At 39.6% G+C, this 23,157-nt stretch overlaps 1 protein-coding gene across 1 annotated transcript in view; it reads left to right on the forward strand.

Annotated features, from left to right (window-relative positions):
* Nucleotides 1-23,157, forward strand: part of moto (minamoto) — a 64,492-nt gene that overhangs the window by 38,780 nt on the left and 2,555 nt on the right. The window contains exons 6-7 of the mRNA XM_048614397.1: nt 10,306-10,440; nt 22,158-22,338. Of these exons, the coding sequence (XP_048470354.1) occupies nt 10,306-10,440; nt 22,158-22,338 (316 nt within the window). The remainder of the gene's footprint in view (nt 1-10,305; nt 10,441-22,157; nt 22,339-23,157) is intronic.

Here is a 23,157-nt window from a genome sequence, read left to right on the forward strand (position 1 = left end):
GTCAGCCTTCCTGCTCCTCTGATGCTGCTTGGCCTGCTCTGTTCATCCAGCTCTACACCTTGTTATCTCAGATTCTCCAGCATCTGCAGTTCCTACTATCCCTGAACTAATTTATTTGCCTAACTGCTCTGAGCAATCTTCTTTTTCTAGGAGTGGTGATATTTGCTTTTGATCCTCGCCAGGTCTCCTTTGAATTGCTCAATAGCTTTTGAACTTATTAACCTAATTTACCAGGCTTCTAGGAATTCCCGTGCCTATCTCTGCTTAGCTTGTCCCAGGATTTTGGTGTTGTCCTGGTCGAATTGGTGGTACTCCTTATCCATGTGAATTGAGATGAGCAAGTATTGGTTGTGTCTTTTTGTAGCCAGTTGGCATTTGTGTACCCTTGTTGTTAGTTTCCTTCCTAATTTTCTCTCTCCAGTTGTAAGTCTCGCATTATAAATGTTTTTCTGTTAACATCCAGGCGACGCACACTGGTTAAAAGCATGGTTCTGGAAAGACTAACTTAGTTGATTTTTAAACCCCTCCACAAAATTAGACCAACACCAATATACCACTATTTTAAAATACAAACTCTTTTCTTAAAAAAGAAGTCAGTATAAACAAGTCACACACCTTTCATCACAATATGAACATACAAATTAGGAACAGGAATAGGCTAATTGGCATCTCTAGTTTGCTCTGTCATTCAATAATACGATCTGTGATCTGTGACCTCAACTCCACAATCATACCTACTGATAATCTTCAATCCCTTGTCCATCAAGAATCTATCTACCTCTGCCTTTAAAAGTATGTATTGATTTTTATTATTAGTAAGTAACATCATGGAGAGCATAAAGAGACCGAATGTTGACAAATTATCAAAACCTAATGATTTGCACACCAATATATTAAGGGACATAGGTGTGTAAATTAGTTGTGAGTAAAACTCTTGATTCAGAAATTGTTGCTGTTTGATTGGACAATTCACAATATAACTTTGCTACATAAGAAAGGCTAGAGAGAGAAAAAACATGAAATTATAGACCAATTAATCTAATCTTGATTGTGGGAAATTTACTAGAATCTATTATTAAGACACACACCTTTGAAAATATGAACTGCTTTTTAGAAAGTCAACGTGCATTGATAGAAGTATGTGAGCCTAATGAATAGATTAAATTTTGAGGTTAATGATGTGGAAAATAAGGGACTTTTTATGAATGTTGTTTTATATGCAGTTCCAGAAAGTATCCAAAAGATGATAATCATCAGAGGATATAAGCACATAAATTTGGGAGTAGGCAATTCAACCCCTTGAGCCTGCTCCACCATTTGATACGATTATGCCTGATTTCATCTCAGCCTCAATTCCACTTTACTACCTGCTCTCTATAACCCTTCAGTGAACCTCCTTTGAACTGCCTCCAATAGAACTATGATCCTTCTCAAGCAAAGGCACCAAAACAATGCACAATACTCCCATTGTGGTCTCACTAATACCTTGGACAGTTGCAACAAAACCTCCCTACCCTTGTACTCTATTCTTTTAGGAATTAATGCCAAAATTCCATTTGCCTTGCTTATTACCTACTGTACTTGCATTCTAGATGGTGGCTTAGTGGTAGTGTCAGTGGACTGGTAGTGTCAGTGGACTGGTAGTCCACAAGTCCAGACTAATAAAATCCAGAACTGAAAGCTAGTGAAGAAAATCTGATATTCTGAACTAGTCTCCAGACACATGCCTGTTTAACTTGTCTGAAAGGTAATTAAGGATATGCAACAAAAGCTGTCAGTGAATGAATAAAAGAAAATGTGACCAGAAATAGGCTATTTGGCCCTTAATCCTGCTTCTCCAATCTGTAAGATCATGGCTGGTTTGATTGAAGTATAAAGGCCATTTTTCTGCTTGTTCCTGTAACACTGACTTGCTTATCAATCATAATCTATCGAACGCAGACTTCAGTATATTTGTTGATCTAATCTCCACAGTTCTCGATGGCAGGGACTTCACAGAGGAAAATGGAAGACCACTTATTTTTAAAACATCATCTCCTGGTTCTAGGCTCCCCTGCAGGAGGAAGTATTTTCCTATCATCTGCCCTGTCACTATTTTTCATGAGATTCTGTTAGAAAAATTAATAAGGAAACCGAGAACAACATGATGGTTATGTATTTCACTTGGCAGGACCTTTGGAATTCTCCAGGAGTCTCTGTTCAGTCCTGAATTTTTCATTAATAAATGTAATGACTCAAGCTGAGAGCCAATGTCCGAGTTGGCTGACAGCATTATAGTTGCTGACACAGTGAGTCATGTAGGGAATGTCAAGTTGCAGAGGGCCATTGATAGATCTTAACTTCTAGAAATGTAAGGCCATTCATGTTGGGCCAAAGGAAGGAATATTTCCTAAATTCTAATAAGATGGAAACTTGAACAGAGATATTGCAGAGTCTGTGTAGAGAATTTTACGAAGGGTTGAATTTTTACTCCCAAGTCAAGAACATACCTGGCATTGATAACTTCACCCAGCAGAAGGTTATTCCAGTTTTAGTTCTGGAGGAGAAGATGCTAACAGATATTGGGTCTGCTATTGTTGGAAAGAACTCCGATACAACTACAGGGGATTCCACGTGCAGAAGTGGGCTGTGTGAAAGGTCTGCCTCGGCACCATGGGACTTTGTCCCAGCTTTAAAAAGACTAATTCAAAAATCCAACCTTTTTCATTGGTAAACACTCCCCATGTCCCAACACGCTCACCCCATGCCCCTCCATTGACTCCCACAGTCCCTCATACTCTACCTGCCTCCCATCTATCCTTATACCTCCCATGACAAACAGTGCTGCTGTACCCATCCCATGACTCTTATAGCCCAGTGTCAAATTATGACCACCGTTTGCCCTTCTACCTTTCACCCTACAATCCAATGTTTACTATTTAGAGTGTAATCCATCTTGGTCAGATCTCAGGAGGCTGGCTGAGATTAAATAAAATGATGTTCAAAATGTCTTGATGACTCAGGGTTACGGACACGGACACTCATTAATAAAAACCCATTCAATATATTTAAATTCCTTTTAAGTACTTAATCCTGTCTGAAAATAACCATATGCCTTCATAGCCCCAATCAAAGCCATTGGGTTGAATTTTATCAGAAATCAGTAAAGTGTCAATTTTGGGGAGTTTCATGGAGTGTTCCTAGGTGAATTGTAGTGAGTCTTTTCATGCTATTCTCTGTGGCTCAGCCCACTACGGACCAGGTCTGTATTGCATGCTATTGAGCGCTCAGCCACTGTCAAGACCTTCTGGGATTCCTGGTGCCATTTTGAAAGCCCTGCTGCGCACCATGTCAAGCACTGAAAGCCAGAAGCTGACTTTTGCAGTGCATGGATTGGGATGGACATGAAAAGGAAACGTTTCTGATGGACAAGTGGCATTACTGACTCTTTTATTGTAAATACAAGTGTATGTTTGTAAACCTATTGCTATTTTACATCATTATCTGTCTGATCTGGGAATGAAATTGCCTAGTGGTATTATTGCTGGACTGTTAATCCAGAGACCCAGGAAATGTTCTGAAGACACAAGAAAAAATCTGGAAAAATTCTTCCACAGCAGCTGCTGGAATTTGAATTCAGTAAAAATCTGGAATTAAGAGTCTAATGACCATGAATCCATTGAAGGAAAAACCCATCTATTTCACTAATGTAATTTAGGGAAGGAAACTGCCACGCTTACATGGTCTGCCCTTCATGTCATTCCACGTCCCCAGCAATGTGGTTGACTTATAACTGCCCTATGGGCAATTAGGGATAAGCAATAGATGCTGGCCTAACCAGCAATGCCCTCATTCCATGAATGATTATTTTTCTAAAAATTGGCAGTAATTGTAACTGAAGTTGTAAAATCAAGCTACACCGGTTACATGTCCATGCTGTCATTTCATCTCAGAATCCTAAGTGAATGCTTCATCACATATTGGAAAGCCTTCAAAAATGTTTACTTTTATTTAACAACAGCAAATGCAAAGCAAAATGAAAGGCTGCATATGCATCTGGGAGCAGATTGGGACTGCTTGCCTTTCAATCAACAATAGATTTTAAGTTGATGAATAATCACTGTACTCAGCTCACATCTGTAGGAGCTGGGTATCAATTAAATCATGCCTGACTTGTTGTGCCCAACTTTGCAATGCTCCATCTTGCAGAAGGTAATGGTCCTTCAGCTATTCAGTATCCATAACATCCCTCTTTGCCTGTTCCAGCTGCCCAGAGTACAGCATGCTAGGATTATGTGGCAAATGTGGTCTGGACTGTACTTGCATTGACTTCAAATCTGAACCAGGTATCAGAACCACATTTTCATTAGGACTATTATCTATTCCACGATGGTCCTGGTTGCAGAATGGGTCCCATTGTATTCATAATTGGCCTCAGTTAGTGGGTCTGTGTCATCAGCTATGGTTGCAGAGAGCAGCATGTGTCTCTTAGTAATCATCCTTGTAAGGCACCCAGCCAGTCCCTGACTCAGTTTGCTTTTGTTTTGTGCTTGTATACTTTCTCCCTTCTTGTCCCACTTCAGGTATTATTATCAAAATAGTTACCCTGCAATGCCACCATATCCTTTTGCTTTGTAAACCTAGATATTCCCCTCACTCGAGTCTTCCCCATCTGCTTAATTTAAAGCTCTCTCTATAGCCCTAATTATTCATTTCATCAGGACATTTGTCTCAACAAGGTTCAAATGAAGCTCATCCTATTGAAACTGCTCCCTTCTACCCCAATACTGGTACCAATGCCCTGTGAACTGAAACCTACTCCACTCACGCAATCTTTAAGCCATGTTTTGAACTTCTTGACTTTATTTACTATGAGTCAGTTTGCCCATGGCGTGGAATAATCCTGAAATTATTACCTTGGAGGTTCTGCCTTTTAGTTTCGTTCTTAAATTCAAAATCTTACAGCAGAAACATCTTTCCAGCCAGATCAATGTTGTTAGTACCCATAAGGATGATGACCACTCCATCCCTTTCTCCCAATCCAAATTCCTCTCCAGCCCTGAAAAGATATCCGTGATTCTGGCATTGGGAAGGGAACTCGGCTCTCGTGATTCATTCAAAGCTGCAGAGAATGGTGAATACCTCCCTGGTTGCTTTAAAATGAAAGCAAAATATTGTAGATGCTGGAAATTTGAAACATAGAGAATGCTGAAGAAACTCAGCATCTGTGGAGAGAGAAAAACACAGTCATTGGCTCAAGTCTAGTATGACTTCTTCAGAACTACTGTTCCTTTCCACAACAATGTGCCTATTTCCTTTCTGCACTTGAATGGTCCCTGTACTACCATAGTCCTTCGGTTAGTTTGCACATGGACCATACCGTCCTAATCCTCGTCTACACAATTTGCAAAAACCTTGTGACTGTTGGACAGTTGCAGAGAAGGAGGCTCCTCAAGGGCTGCAGCTTGAGTTCCTATGTCTGCCTCAACTGTAATCACATCCTTCTGTTGTTGATCACAGACCACGTTTGATTGTCTAGTCTAAGATACGTATCGCACTCATGAGATACATTCGAGGCACAAAGTGCCGAGGTAACTTTCCCTTGCCTGATGCAGTGCACCATCTGCAGGTCAGACTCTAGCTGCTCATGTTGGACATGTAGTTGCTAGAGCTGTGAACATTTACTGCAGATGTGTTCACTGTGGAACACCTTGGTATCCATCATCGTTCACATCCTGCAGCTGTAACACATCACCCAACTTGCCATGTCTATCTGATTTAATTTGTTATAAATTAAATTAAAACCCTGTTCTTCACACTTGAGGAATCTCCAATCTAAACACTTTATTGTACGTTTTCCTTTTGCACACACTAGTATCAATCTTGTACCTTCAACCTAAATAGAAAGGAGTTGGAAAATGTGAAAATGCATGTCATTGAGGGGTACTAATGGCAAACAAGCCTCTCACCACTCACTAGCAAGATTCTCATCTTGCCATTCAAAATCTTGTTGCAGAATCAAACTAATTTTCTTGAGATTGAGAATTTTTTCTTGTTTTGCCATATTTTCTCAACTGATTTACTGTTGGCCACATGGTTCAGGGGACAGTGTTCTCTCTAAGCCGCTCCAGGGTTCGGTGTTAACATACCAATCTCAGCATTGACTTCAGTCTGTGCTGTGCACAGATCTTGGAGGTCCACACAGTCAGAAAGAAAATTAGAGGTAATGCTGCTAACGGACTGAGAATTTGCATCCACAATAACCACTTGGAACTGTCATTCAGACTGAATTTACAAGCTTTGCCCCCTTCCTCACTGCGATGATGATAGATTGTGGAATAAGTCATGTAGCATTATTCCTATAATGATAACCCTCAGGATTATGTGAACAGTCAGCCTAGTAAAATTGCAAGAATTCATAATAGATTGTTTTTCTTTCAGTTTGAAGAGATTGGGGAATTAAACACTTTGGTAGCATTGCCAGTTTCAATTAGTTTATCCACTTCTTTCACATATTATTATCTACATTTAACAAATGCAAAGGGCATATTCCCAAGGGGTCCCTGAGCCTATTCAAAAAGGTCCCTTACCTCTCCCAAAGAGTGGCATACATTTCTAAATGACTGCGGCAACTCTAGATCTTTTGGACAAATGTCTGAAGCCCATGACTCATGTTTTCCAGATTCCACTAACAAAAATTGCATATGTTTGAAGGCAGCTACGGTTTTACATGTGCAGCTTTTTCCATGAATCACGGATATCTTTCTGGCGAAAATGGTAGGTATTGGGTTCAGTGGTGGGATTTTCAGAATCGGGGCCCTAGCGCCATTATGGCTAATTCAGAGATCCTGTCCATCTCTGAAAATTCAGGTCTAAATCTAGTAGGCATGTATACAAAAAAAAGTGCTAATGTAATGTAGGTCTTTATTTCAAAGCAGCTAAAAAGAAGGGTGCAAGTTATACTGCACTTTAACAAAATTCTGCTCAGTGCACAAACAGTACTGTATTCAGTTCTGGGCAGCACTTGGAGGGGATACAGAGATTCACCAGAACAATATCACAACTGAAAGGGTTAAATTAAAGAAGGAAAAGTTGCATATACTAAATTAGTGTTTTCTTAGGTAATAAATACTTTAGAGTGATCTTATTGAGATGTTTGGGATGATTAAATAATAGGCAGAGATAAAAGATTGAAATGAACTATTTCCTTTGATAATAGCATCCAGACAAAAGGATATAAGCTTAAAATTAGAGTTTAGCCGTTCAGAGGTGGTGTCAGCACGTTTTTTTTGCCAGATAGTATTGTAGATACCTGGAATTTTTTCTTCAATAAAATAAGTTGAAAAAATTCAAAACTAAAATGTATCGATTATTAATAGTTAAATATATTAAGCGTTATAGACTAAAGGCAAATATATGTAGCTGAGTTACAAAACAGCCATGATAATAGTGCAAGATAAAGCTAAAATAACTAACAATGTTAAAAAGTCAAGTCTAAAGCCATTGTGTGTTAATGCATGGAGTATTTGCAGTAAAGTAGATGGTTAGCAGATCAAATAAAACTAAACGGTTATGACATAGTTGTGATTACAGAGACATAGCTGCAGGGTTACCAAGGATGGGATTTGAATATTTAGGGGTATTCATTATTCAGGAAGGACACAAAAAAGGAAAGGAGGTAAAGTGGCATTGTTAGCGAAGAAAAGAATCAATGCAATAGTGATGCGGATATTAGCTCAGGAATCATGATGCTGAATCTGTATGGGTGAAGATAAAAAAATCCAAGGGTTGGAAATCATTGTTTGGGTTTGTTTACAGACCTCAAAGTAATAGTGGAAATCTCAGGAAAGGTATTAATTAATAAATCAGGGACGCATGCAATAAGGGAACAACTGTAATCATGGGTGACTTTAATTTACATAGAGATTGGACAAACTAAACTAACAATGGCAGTGTGGAGGAAACTTTCCCGTAGTGTTGTTTTTTTCCGACCGAAATGTTGAACCAACCAGAGAAAGGCTATCCCAGACTGGGTACTGTGCAATGAGAAAAGAATAATTAACACTGTAGTGCAGAGTCCCTTGGGGAAGAGTGACCATAATATAGAATTCTTCATTAAAATGGAGATTGAAGTAGTCAAATCTGAATTTAGATTTTAAAGGCATCAGGGTATGGGGTGAAGACAACAATATGATATTGAGAGAGGATCAGCCATGACCATATTAGATGAAAGAGCAAGCTGAAAGGGCCAAATAATCTGATATTGCTCCGAATTTCTGTTTCTATCAATTTGAATGATGGAGCAGAATCAGTGGCGTGAGTGGCCTACTCCTGTCCCAGTGTAACATTAGCCAGTAATATTACTTTCTTGGGTTAGTTAACCTTGGAATATTTCTTGGGGAGGTAGACCCTATTTGAGGACTTCCACGCTAGCAATGATATTGATTTTGTTTTAAAAAGCCAGAGAAATTCATGGTGTTTATTTCTTTCCTATTAAAAATAGAAAACAAAAGTATTCATTGGCTTTCTTTTCACCTTAATGTATTGCAAAAATGCTGTAAAAATGTAGTTGATTAATATTTTGTGGAATGAAGAATAACTAAATGAATGATCTTCTTTAGTTTATGTATATCAATAGAAATTTTCTATTTATGGTATAGAACTTAGCTACTGTTGTTCCTCATGATATTGGTTTACCAGATTTGACGAGTAAAACCAGACAAGGAGGATCGTGTGCCAACAGGAAGTCCATTTGAATTTCTATCTGTCCGTTTAAGTAGATGGAAAATCAGATGACCTTGATGCAGTACTCCATTGAGGAGTTCTAATATAATGAATGCATGAATATTCATTATATAGACTTCACTTAGATTTATCTCAGTGTATACATGCCAGACAAGGGAAGAAATTCTTCAACCACTTCAATATTTACATATTTTAAATGTTATTTTGAAAAATGCACATTTTCGGAACCATTTCAAAATATCCTTTGCAATTGACTTTGTTTTCAATTGACATCTGTTGTCTTATAGCTACAGTGAGGTGGACTTTCATGTGTTTGATGTGAATCTGCATCTTTTCCTCCTCAAATTATACCAAATTTCAGTTTCCCTTAATTCCAGTATTTAAAACAACTGTTAAGTGCTATATACTAATGTATTTGTCATTGTCGGGTGCTTAGCTTGCATTGTTTTGACATTTTTCTTAAATACTCTGTTTCATCCTTTTAACATTGACAGTGTTACACACTATAATTGGAAAATCTTAAATTTGCTTTGTGTATTGCAGTATAATTTGAATTAATTTATGTTTATTCTGATAAATGGAATTAATTCATGCCAACTAATCAATTTTTAAAATATTGTTTAAGAATGCTTTGATTTAACATTTCTGGTGTGTTTAAGTAAGATTTGCAACCTATGTAAAATCAGTCTCTTTTTGTTTCATTTCATCTATTTTGTTATCATAAAAGATTAGGAATCTAATTTTCCCGGGATCACTCCATAACGTAGGCTGAGCATATTGCAATGGTAAGAAAATTGTGTCCCTGACCTTATGCTCCATTCCTGCTCAGCCTGATTTTCCAACAGGTAATCTTGGGATGGAATGAAGAGGCCTTGTTCCAGAAATGTGCAATACAGATCATTTTGTATTAATTTACAATTCACTGCCCCTATCAAATTTTACAAGTACTGGCTAATTAGCTTATCCATATTGAATAGGAATATTACTGATAAATATTTCTCAGAATTTTGTAAAGCTAATTTGCTGTTTTTTTTAATTCAAAATAAAAGCTGTTTTGCATTGAGTATATTTTCTTCGAATTGGAAATCCCGAATACATACTTCCCCCTCAGTATGTGTACTCTCACATAACTTATAAATAATTTGTTCTTGTCATGGTGAGATAATTCCCATTTCAAATACACACTGCTGTCATCTCAGATCAGTACAGCACAGCCCGACTGAAGCTTATCTTTTGCTCCAACACCATGTTTCATCCTTAAACTCAATAAAACATACCTTGATGTGCTATTGTGATATTCTGTAATGTCACACAGTAGCTAAATGGAGATCATAATAACAGAAAGTTCACATAGTATATGAAAAAAAAAGGCTTCCTAAGTATCTTGTTTATTTCTCAGCTTATTTTTCAGTTTGCCACTTATTATATGTGGTTACCAGGGCAACTGGTTTCTGGGTAGACATATCAGTAAACACTTTTGCTAAATTGTCACCTGAAAATGTTTTTTTCTTTTGAAGTTTAATCTTGTTGTATTAAAATCTGGTATTGGTTATGACCGTTTTCCCCTTCTCCCTTTTTAAGACTGAAGCAGCACTTGCCAGGAACTACCCAGGAAAGAGAGTGACCAGTTCAAATAATACACCCATTCCCAGGCTACCATCAAACCCTTCCCGGGTTGATCGTTTGATTGTTGATCAACTGCGTGAACAAGCAAGAGTATGTTTCTGTTTCAGTTACAGCTGGTAGATTGGTTAATTGACTGTATTTCATATCCATTTGGTGGATCTGCTTCGGTATAGTTCAAACTTTTTCTATTTAAGTTTTCTGTTCCTTCTAAAAATATTGCTACAGATAGATAGAAGTAGATTTTATCATCGTAACTGGTCATAGTTGTCACAGAAGCTAGTGCCATTTATGTACACAATTGATTGTAAATATAGTTATTGTATTATTTCTTAACATTTAGAAAGTAATATAGTTTGGCAGTTAGTAACTTTGTTACTATTTTGTTCAAAAATAGTTATAACTTAATTAATTCAGAGTCAAGCCAGCCAGGAGAATAGAGGAATGGTATAGTGAATGAATGTTGGAGTAAAGATAAATCATACATTTTTTAAACTCCTGATTGACATCTCTTACCTAAGAGGGAGAAAAACAATGTCAGGAATGGGACATTTTGCCAAAAAGTGCTTCAAAGTCAGGGAAAACAGATAAATACAAAAATTAAACCTCTCTAAATCTCTGTAATCTGCTCAAAGGGGTGCATTTTGATGCTTTTTGTCTGGCAGATGGCACTCGCATTCTAAAAATCGCTAGGAAGTTGTTAGCATTTTGTTTCTATCAATTGTGCACGGACATGATTTTCCTGGCATGCTCAAACTAGGTAGTCTGAATACCCAGCTGAAAAGAACGGTTGGTTAATAATCGCATGCAAATCAGGGTCTTTTTACGTATATAGAGCCCTGTTGCTGTTTGGTGATTGGACTGCCTAATTATCCTTGGCTTTTAGCATAATTTGTTAGTTTTTAGGAAAGATGAATGCTCATAGGGACAATAGCACTAAGTCTGGCAGCCCAATTCTATGTGTAAGAGGTAAGTAGTAGAAAGGTAAACATGTTGGATTTGCAGTAAATGCTGCTAGAGCACTGCACTGGGGCATTGTTGCATGCAAATTCTGCAGACCAGGAATTAGTGGTCAGAAATGCACCATGAGAAATAAATTCAAGTTTACTTAGATTAACCTGTTGAAAAGTAACAGTCCTCATGCAGCAGAAGCTATGGCCTTTTCTGGTAAGTCATCATTTTGCCAGTAGCAATCAAGTAATGATTGCTTTCAGTACTTCTGCTTCAGCGTCCTTTAGACTGCAACAGAGTGCATGGCACATATTAGCCCAGTGGCTTGCATGTGCCTGCATAAAACAAAAATGAATGTCTGTAGTTACCCATAAACACCATCAGTGAACATGACAGAGCAATGGAATTTGTACAAATTGCCAGATTCCCAAATCCAGGTTGCTGTTTAATGCACTTCTGGCAATTGAAACACCACTACACGACCAGGAAAAGATGCCACTCTCAATGTGTCACTGTGACCATCATCTACAAAGTATGCTGTGTACATGGTCGTCTGAACGGCACGATGCATTCACCCTACAGGGCCAACAATTCAGCACTTTTTGATCAAGCATGTCAGTTAGGGGCGAGGCCTGCCTGTCATGAAAAGAAGAGACAGATTATGACTGTTGACTAATTGCTGATGGTTGATTATCTCCGGGAATTGATTCTTACTCTGTTAGAGAAGAAGCTGATTATTTGGATGGTATCTGGTAAGTGGCTTAAGATTTATTCTATTCCTAATGTTCAAAAGTTTAGCAACTAATGGTAAGGTTAAGAAAAAAAACATAAATAAATGTTATAACTGAATAATTAAGTGGTTAATTAGAACACATTAAGGATGGCAGGATGGGTGGTGTGTCACAGCTGCTGCATTTGACAGTTCCACGTTGCCAGTCTGGTCCAAGGCAGTTGTGTCTGCAGTAAGTGTTGATGTTCAAGCTGTTGAGCTGGAGGTTGAATACAAACACTACAACACAATCAGGAAGAGAGACGTTTTCCTGGATTCTTTGTACCAGAAGGCAGTTACACTTGTTAGGATGTGATCTTCTGGTTTGGTCAGCGTTCATTGATAGGAGAGTGTAACAGTAACAAAAACAGAAGTTGCTGGAAAAGCTCAGAAGGTCTGGCAGCATCTGTGAAGAAAAAAAAATCAGAGTTAACGTTTCCGGTCCAGTGACCCTTTCTCAGAACAGTTCCTCAGCAATTTCTGTTTTTGTTCCTGATTTACAGCATCCGCACTTCTTTCGGTTTTTATTGAGTGTAACAGTAAGTTAGGCAGATAAGGGGACTCAGTGGCCAGCAGCCTTTGCAATTGTCCAACAGGTTTGAGGTTATTTCAGCTTGTTTGGAGGAGAGTGGCGACTGCAGGGTAGAAGAGAAAACAGACCATGTTACCACTCTACAGGAAGCCATTCTAGTGGAGCAAGCAAAAGGAATGTAATGGAGTAGGGGACTGTATAGTCAGAGGGATTAACTCTGTTCTCTGCAGCAAAGAATGTGAGTCCAGGTAGTCAGCAACACCAATACAGAGAATAAGGGGATGTATGCTAATGGGATGATCTCCACTTGAACTGTCCTGGGGCCAGTATTCTTGCTATTCATATAACCAGCAAGTGAAGGGGATTTTAAACTGAATAGGGGGAGCAAGGAGTCGCAGGGAATATCGCTCACGCTTGGACATAGAGCAGTTTTTCCGCCGCCTCCGCCTCCACGCTTACTTCTCTGACCGTGAACCTAACCCTCCCTCTACTGACCCCTTCTCCCGCTTCCAACACACCCCCTCCTCCTGGACACCACCCCAAGGCCTCCTACCCTCCCTCGACCTCTTCATCTCCAACTGCCGTCGAGACATCAATCGCCTCAACCTCTCCACCCCTCTCACCCACTCCAACCTCTCCCCCGCAGAACGTGCAGCCCTCCGCTCCCTCCGCTCCAATCCCAATCTCACCATAAAACCCGCGGACAAGGGAGGTGCAGTTGTAGTATGGCGCACTGACCTCTACATCGCCGAGGCCGGACGCCAACTCTCCGACACCTCCTCCTACCTCCCCCTTGATCAAGACCCCACCCCTGAGCACCAAACCATCATCTCGCAAACCATCCACAACCTCATCACCTCAGGTGACCTCCCACCCACGGCCTCCAACCTCATCGTTCCCCAACCTCGCACTGCCCGCTTCTATCTCCTTCCCAAAATCCACAAACCTGAATGCCCTGGGCGACCCATTGTCTCCGCCTGCTCCTGCCCCACCGAACTGATCTCCAACTATCTCGACTCCATTTTCTCCCCCTTGGTCCAGGAACTCCCTACCTATGTCCGTGACACCACCCACGCCCTCCACCTCCTCCAGAACTTCCAATTCCCCGGTCCCCAACACCTCATCTTTACCATGGACGTCCAGTCCCTCTACACCTGCATTCCCCATGCAGATGGCCTTAAGGCCCTCCGCTTCTTCCTGTCCCGCAGGCCCGACCAGTCCCCCTCCACTGACACCCTCATCCGCTTAGCCGAACTCGTCCTCACACTCAACAACTTCTCTTTCAATTCCTCCCACTTCCTACAGACAAAGGGGGTAGCCATGGGTACCCGCATGGGCCCAAGCTACGCCTGCCTCTTTGTAGGTTACGTGGAACAATCCCTCTTCCGTACCTACACCGGCCCTAAACCCCACCTCTTCCTCCGTTACATTGATGACTGTATCGGCGCCGCCTCGTGCTCCCACGAGGAGCTCGAACAGTTCATACACTTCACTAACACCTTCCACCCCAACCTTAAGTTTACCTGGACCATCTCTAACACCTCTCTCCCCTTCCTGGACCTCTCTGTCTCCATATCGGGCAACCACCTCGAAACCGATATTCATTTCAAGCCCACCGACTCCCACAGCTACCTAGAATACTCCTCCTCCCACCCACCTTCCTGCAAAAATGCTATCCCCTATTCCCAATTCCTTCGCCTCCGCCGCATCTGCTCCCAGGATGAGGCATTCCACTCCCGTACATCTCAGTTGTCCTCGTTTTTCAAGGACCGTAACTTCCCCTCCTCGGTGGTCGAGAACGCCCTCGACCGTGTCTCCCACATCTCCCGCACCTCATCCCTCACACCCCGTCCACGCAATAAAAACCAAAAAAGAATCCCCCTCGTCCTCACGTACCACCCCACCAACCTCCGGATCCAACGCATCATCCTCCGACACTTCCGCCATCTGCAATCTGACCCCACCACCAAAGACATCTTTCCCTCCCCACCTTTATCTGCTTTCCGGAGGGACAACTCTCTCCGTGACTCCCTTGTCCGCTCCACACTCCCCTCCAGCTCCACCACACCCGGCAGTTTTCCCTGCAACCGCAGGAAGTGCTACACCTGCCCCCATACCTCCTCCCTCACCCCCATCCCAGGCCCCAAGAAGACTTTCCACATCAAGCAGATGTTCACCTGCACATCTGCCAATGTGGTATACTGCATCCGCTGTACCCGGTGTGGCTTCCTCTACATCGGGGAAACCAAGCGGAGACTCGGGGACTGCTTTGCAGAACACCTACGCTCGGTTCGCAACAAACAACTGCACCTCCCAGTCGCGAACCATTTCAACTCCCCCTCCCATTCCTCAGACGACATGTCCATCCTGGGCCTCCTGCAGTGCCACAACGATGCCACCCGAAGGTTGCAGGAACAGCAACTCATATTCCGCTTGGGAACCCTGCAGCCCAATGGTATCAATGTGGATTTCACAAGCTTCAAAATCTCCCCTCCCCCTACCGCATCCCAAAACCAGTCCAGCTCGTCCCTGCCTCCCTAACCTGTTCTTCCTCCCACCTATCCCCTCCTCCCACCTCAAGCCGCACCTCCATCTCCTACCGACCAACCTCATCCCGCCCCCTTGACCTGTCCGTCCTCCGTGGACTGACCTATCCCCTTCCTAACTCCCTACCTACACTCACCTTTCCTGGCCCCATCCCCGCCTCTTCGACCTGTTTGTTTCCTCTCCACCTATCCTCTCCTCTATCCCTCTTCTATCCGCCTCCCACTCTCTCCCTATTTATTTCAAAACCCCCTCCCCCTCCCCCTTTTCTGATGAAGGGTCTAGGCCCGAAACGTCAGCCTCTCTGCTCCTATGATGCTGCTTGGCCTGCTGTGTTCATCCAGCCCTGCACCTTGTTGTCTCGGGGGAGCAAGGAGTCAAGTTTGTGAAGATGTGGTAAATCAAAGATTAGAGGCAAGACAAAAGAGAAAGGTATTAATTTACAAAATGATAGACCATAGTAGGAAGAGATAGAGAGTACAAATCTACGAGTAAACCAACAGTTTGGATCAGTTGTCTTTCATGCACTGATTTATTAGATTTTTGGAGCAGACAGGTTATCATGTTGAAGGCAAGAAGTTAGTCCTTTTGAGCCATTGCATTCAAATGTGCTTTCACAATCCCACTTCTAGTGAACTAAACATACAATGTTTTGAAAACCACATTAATACCAGGATTTTGAAGTCAGGGTACATTGAAAAAACCAAGTACATTAAAAGAAAGGAAGTAATTTGAATCCCTTACCAATCACCAGAAATAATAGCTGTAATTAAAATTTAAAAAAATGGAATACTCACAAAATTATTATTTTGTATTTGTCATCACAGGAGGAGAGAATAAGATATCAGGCACAAGGAAAAATAAAAAAAATCAATGCGGGGACGGACATGCTAGACTAAATATTACTAAAAAAATGAAGTAAAGAATATAATGGGTCAGATTTTTCTATGAAACATGAAGGCTCATGGTGCTCACCAATGTTTACATGTTAATGTTTCAGAAAGTTTAGTTAAGGAGTATTTGTGCAGTTAGTTACCAACATCCGAATGTTGTTTTGAGTTGTGCATCTTCATTGTTAGCTTTGCCAAAAAGGTATTTGACTATCTGCCTCACCGTTTCTATGATTGAATATCATAAAGTTCCTATACTCAAACTAAACCTGCAACAGAAAGTCTTGTTATTGAGCTGATAAATATTACGATTAATAGATACAAAATACCATCAATCAGCTTGTGGTACTGCAATTAAATAATTACAAATGTGGAGCCTTATTTTGTTATTCCTTGATGACACTTTTGAAAATGTCAATATAAATCTGTAATTTTTTGCCTCTCCTTGCTGTCTCCTCTTCCTTTTTCTTAATCCAGTCTTTATCTTTATTTCTCTTTCTGTACTTTATTTGATATTTAAGTTATCCATTATAATCTATGTTTCCTTTCAGTTCTTCTACTGTTTATTTCTCAATGTTGACTAAAGAGATGCACAGTTGATTTCCCTGTGCATTCAGATGTTGTCTCCCTTGTTACGCCATCATTGGATTGCACTTAAGTAATTTGTGATTCAAAACTGTTTAGAACTAAGTGTGCAGAAACAACCTAAATAAGTGCAGACATCGTAAGTACACACTACAACAGAATCTGGGCGAATGCTACTGAAGATTGACACAATGGTCTCCAGCTCCAAGTATTAAAAGTAGGTGAGAACATTGCTGTTCTTCTTAAATTCTCTTGACTTACATATAAGAATAAAAAGCCATACATCATACTTGCAGATAACACAGATTTAGTTAGCATAGTGTGTAGTTTGCAAAGGGATATCGATAGATTAAGTGAGTGGGTAAAAGTGATAAATGGAGTTGAGTGTGAGGATGTGCTGGGTCATCTACTTTGCACTATAATAATAATAGATCACGGTATTTTCGGAACGATATGAAGTTAGGATTCGTAGCAAAGCAGAGTGATTTTGGCGTTCATGTGAAGAAATTAAAAGAAAAACTAATGGACTGTTTCAACAAATAACTTAAAAGGCTAAGGTGACCCTCGGCTCTAGGATATACAAAGGGCTGGAAGTTATTTGAGAGTTGCATAGAGTTCTGTTTAGACCACACCTGTAGTATAGTCCCCACTATCCATAGCCAACACATTCATATGCTTATATACAATGGCTTCTATAACTTGATTTAAGTTATTTAATACCTTATCAAAAATAAAATTACAAATCATTTCAATTGTTAACAAGCACTGAGAGCTTTTTTTAAAAACATTCTGTCCGTTTCTCCCTCTGTGTACATTTATCATGCCACCACACAATGCTAAATTACGACAGGTATAAACAGAAAATTGATCTCGAAACAAACGTTAACGATGTTGATTTGGTTAAGAGGAGTCAAACTATCAGGATAATTTTAAAATGGAGCTGGAAGCTATTCAGCTCATCAAATTGTTGAGAAAGAATTTCAACAATGCTGAAGGAAACAGGGGGTCAGTATGTAAAAACAGGTAATGCATTTACAAATGTTGAAGTGACTCCTCTCCAATTGATTTCTTTGGCAATGGGAAATGCTAGATACCATCTGCCTTCTGTAGGGAGTTGTCCAGGATAAACAAGAACAATGTATATCAGTATTATGAAGTAGGATTTTGATGCCGCTAAACATTGGGCAATGAGGTCACCATATTCACTACATAATACAATACATATAGATGAATGTGCAATCTTTTGAAAGAACTTTTTAGGTTTTAAACCATCAACAATCAGGATGAGAGGAGATCTAATTGAGATATATAAGGTGTTAAAGGGAATTGACAAAGTAGACATGGAGCAGATGTTTCCCCTTGTGGGGCAATCTAAAATGAAAGGCCATAATTTTAGGCTAAGGGATGGCAGATTTAAAACCGATGAGGAGGAAGTATTTCTCTTAAAGGGTCATAAATCTCTGGAATTCACTACTTTAAATGCCAGGACAGTAAATAAGTTTCAGCAGGAGGTATATTTTTAATTAGTAATGGGTTAAAGGATTAAAGGGAATAAGGCAGGAAAGTAGAGTTGAGATGAAGATGAGATCAGAATAATTAGATTATAATGTGCGGCACATTGAGGGATTGAATTGCCTACTCCTGCTCCTAGTTCTTATGGCTGATGAGGCCTTGCTGAATTGGGATGGACAACAAACAGTGGTCTGACATCCTTACCCAGACCCCAACTGCAACTATAACACAAATCAATATTGTGTGATTCTGTGATTTGCCACATGCCTGTGGCAGTTACACTCCATGGTGAGTAGCTGTCATTTTTGAACAGCACTGGTGCAAATGTTGGGGAAGAGATCCTTTCAAATCTCACATATATTGGATATATTTATATATTGGATTTGAGCAGATGCAGCACCGATTCACCAGAATACTACTGAGACTAAACGCATTACAGTTTGCATAAATACTAGTATTCCTTAAAATATGTAAGACTGAGGAGTAAACTGATTGAGATGTTTATTATGAAGAAAGCATTTATTGGGGTAGATTATTTTGGGGAAATACTTAGTGCCAAATGCATAACCTTAAAAATTATGCAAGAATGTTCAGGGAATGACAGGAAACACTTCATACAATGGTTACAAGAAACATGAAACTTGGTAAAAATGCTGTTGAGATCAATTGAAAATTTCAAAACGGTGATTGATTTATTTTTAGTAGATAATAGTATTAAGACAATATGGAACCAAAGCTGCTAAACTGAGTAACATGCAACTCAAACATGATCTAACTGAATTGTGGAACAGGCTCAAGGGGCTAAATGGCCTATCGTGGTTGCTGTGCCACAGCTTAGATTATGTCAGTTGAACCTTCTATCAAAGCTGCCTGAGCTGATCATATAAACTTCTGGCATAAGTCATGCTACAGTATCCAGAAGTGAATACATGCTCCATAGTAGATTAAAGGCTGCTAAGACCATTGGTTAGAAATGTTGCACTCATATTTACATGAAACTCCTTGGACTAAAAGATGGTGCAGTAACTCAAGCAAGTAGCCTAATACTCTCAGCAATAGATTATACATGTCGTGGAGTTTATTTGTAGGCTGGGTTTCTAGCTGCCTCTCAAACTCCTATAGTAAAGTTAAGACCCAAGCTTTCTCTCTGTTAAGCAATGTTTTGACCTCCCATTCCAATATTTCTTGTTCCTGTTCACAAGTGTTATATGAATTACCTATACCTAATAACAATTCTCTGGTAGTTGGAAAAGGAAGTTAGTAAAAGTGTTTCTCAGACAGCATTCTCCTTTACTCCAAGTCTACTGCTGCATCTTCCTGAAAGATGAGAAGGACCTACAGAAAGACGGAAAAGACTCTGGAGTTAATGGTTAACAAAGCAGTAGGTGGCCAGCAGGATTAGATAGTGCAAAGGTGCCAAACAATCTGGAGATGTCAATGACTTCAGCATTCTCATTTCAGAATTGCCGTTGGAGCTATATTGGGGTCTTGGTACAATGTCTGGGAAAACTGACCTGCACCTGTTAACTCTTACCCCACAAAGATTTCCATTAACATGTCAGTAACCGTTGGAAGTCTCACCATCCACATTTTGGAAATGCTGTACTGCAGAGGTTCAAGAAGGCGGCTCACCACCACCTTCTGAAGGCCATCTGGGGACAAGCAATAAATGCTGGCCAGCCAGTGACACCCACGTCTCATGAATGAATAAAAAAATGCTGCAGATATTTGGAGAAATATCAGAATTTACTCGTTTTGAATACACTGAACAATAGTACTTGCTGAGAAATAAAACAACGAGTATTTAAAACATATTTGACATTCATATGTTAATTTTCCAAATCTGACATTTTTGTATAAGTAGCTGGTACATCTATCAATCATTGAGCACGTGCTGATGAAACAGCAGTTGATGGGTGATTTGTAATATTGCTTTTATTCACTTTTGCTAATACATAACAATATCAATGCTGATCTTATACAGTTTGTCTGATTTAGATGTTTGCAGTCTTAATAGGAAGTATTTATAATTTTCTGTTCTGGGGAAGAGTCACCGGACCCAAAACGTTAACTCTGATTTTTTTCTTCACAGATGCTGCCAGACCTGCTGAGCTTCTCCAGCAGCATCTGTTTTTGTTCCTGATTTACACCATCCGCAGTTCATTTGGTTTTTATTTATGATTTTCTATTGTTCTAAGGTGAAATAATAAATGGCAGGTACATCAAAATCTTTTCTGGAGGGTTTTTAAGCCTTCATAGTTTCCTTCATCACTGCCAATCAGTGAGATACCGTTATTCATAAGGATGCAGACTAGTTTTTCTCCCCCAGTGAAGTTGTCAACCGTATGCATAGTTCTCACTTTCATAAAGTGGTGATTTTATTGCATCATATATGCAGTATATGACTTTCATATCAGAGAAATAAGATGAAATGCAGGTTCATGCTCATACAACATTATCCAAGTGAAGTTGTACAAATGCTAGGTATCACGCCAGCTATCAAAGCAGCAGTCTTTGTAAGTTCAAGTTTTCCAGAAGGGTCTGTCAGGATCTTGGAAACCAGGTTACTGAGATTATTGATCATTCCAGCAATTCTTGCTATGACTCTGCAAATTATGGTAACCATTAATTTATGAAACTTGGACTCCACACCTTAGGAAGGATATATTGGCCTTGGAGGGCCACAATGTAGATTTACAAGAATGACCCCTGGATTCGCGGTTAAGTTATGAGGAGAGATTATACAAATCAGGCCCGTTTTCTCTAAAATTTAGAAGGTTGAGGGATGATCTAATTGAAGACTTCAAGATATGACTAGGAAAAGGCAGGGTAAGATAAATATAAACTATTTCTATGGATTAGAGATTCTAGAAGTAGGGGGCATATTAGGGCCAGACTATTCAGGAGGGACACATAAAGAGTGGTATAGAGGTCTGGAAATTCTTCCACAAATGTCAGTTGATACGCAATCAGTTGTTAATTTTAAGTCTGAGGTAGATGGGTTTTTTGTTAAGCGAAGGTATTAAGGAATATAGGCCAAAGGCAGGTATATGGAGTTAGGCCACTGATTAGCCATGATCTCATTGAATGCTAAAACAGGCTCAACTGGCTGAATGGCCTACTTTCATTCCTATGTTCCCATTCTGCAGGAAAAGACTTTTTTCTGGCATTACACACAGCATCAGTTTAATTTGTATTTAAAAAGTGATTGATGATTTGTTTTGGCAAGTTATGTCTGTCAGTTCTGCAACACCACAACTTCAAATAAACAAGATAATTTTTTGATTTTGTGTGAATGCTGGGGTAACTGTTTCAGGGAAGCCACTCAAAGTGTCATCATATTGGAAGGTTCTATGTATATTCGGCATTTGATCATGAGCATGGTTCTGCATATGGTAAATTGGCACAAAAAAAAAGTAGTCTCCCTTTTGTGACCAGTTGGTTATGAATAAATCAGATTTGATTTTTGTTAGAAACCAAGATTTCTGTGACATCTTTTCAATTACTTTTGCTAAGGTTAAGAGCAAGTAAAGAATTAATATAAATTCATTTCATAAGGCTTGTGCTGTCTATAGTTCTGTATGTTAAAGTATTCTTGAGCCATCATTCAATGTCAGCGTTTTAACTGATTATAGCCAATACTTTGTTTGTTTCCAGTTAGTTTTAGTCATTTCTGTTTTGATGTAAATATTATTTTTAAATACTTATGGTTATTTTGTCCTGTAGAAATTTAATTATTAGTTCAACTTTAAAAATATTTTATAATTTTCACACCCATTATATGCTACACATGCAAAAAATAAATTCACATTTTATATTTTGCAAACTTCAATTAACTGGAGATCATTTCATCCATATATATTTTATTCCCTATGTATGACCATGCAAACTAATTTAAATTTACGCATAGTTAAGCATACAAGCAGTAACTTACAGCCCTATTTAAGTACCAGCACCAGTAAAGTAATAGCACATTTTTATGACTAGATTAATAAATGCATGATCTGTAATAATCCTCTTTTAACAGGTTGTGACATTACTTGGAAAAATGGAACGCCTTCGCAGTTCGCCTCTTCATGCAAATATTTCTACAGCTCTTGATCGACATCTGGAAGCCATCCACATTACTCAAGCACGTAGGAAAGATGAAATAGTAAATGCAGCTAATCGACAAAGGCAGGGAGCACCAAGGTACCAGGATGACCGAGGTAACATCTTGACTTGACTCAATTTACCATTTTTTTTCTTTGTTGAACATACATGGGGAGTGGGGTCATTTCTGACAGCAAAGAGAACTAATTGTGGCGAACTTCAACTACTCTTTATTTACTTGTGACACTATATTACTTGTGCATGGAAAGCCATTTTTGTAGAACCAGTCAGATAGGGCAATATTGTATCCTCGCCTGAAAGATGTCAAAACTTTGAGCTCACTTAGAGGTTTGATTTGGTGTCACTGGTAATAAATTGAATCATTGGTTGCTGCTACTTTTGACAATAGAGTTTCTTTCTCAACAATAGAAAAGTATTATTTTGTTCATGCCATGAGGTTTTTCTTTGCTTTTCATGAACATTAAATACTTTATCGTTATTCGTTCATGGGATGTGGGTGTCGCCAGCAAGGCAAGTTTACTACCCATTCCTAATTGCTCTTAAACTTCAAAGTGCAGTTAAGGGTCAGTGACATTTACTGTGAATCTGGAGTCACACGTAGGCCAGACCAGGTAAGGATGACAGTTTCCTTTTCGAAAGATCATTAGTGAACTAGATGGTTTTCTTATGATAATTGAAAATAGCTTTGTGGTGACTATCACTGAGACAAGTTTTTAATTCCAGATTTATTCAAGTTCCACTAGCTGCCATTTTGGGATTAAACCCTTATCCCCAGAGTATTCACTTATATGCTTAGCATGCTTATGAAAAAGTACAAATGGTGGCTAAGATTTTACCAGAGATAGTAGGAACTGCAGATGCTGGAGAATCTGAGATACCAAGGTGTAGAGCTGGATGAACACAGCAGGCCAAGC

Source organism: Rhincodon typus, chromosome 30, assembly GCF_021869965.1.
Source record: "Rhincodon typus isolate 14 chromosome 30, sRhiTyp1.1, whole genome shotgun sequence".
NCBI lineage: Eukaryota > Metazoa > Chordata > Chondrichthyes > Orectolobiformes > Rhincodontidae > Rhincodon > Rhincodon typus.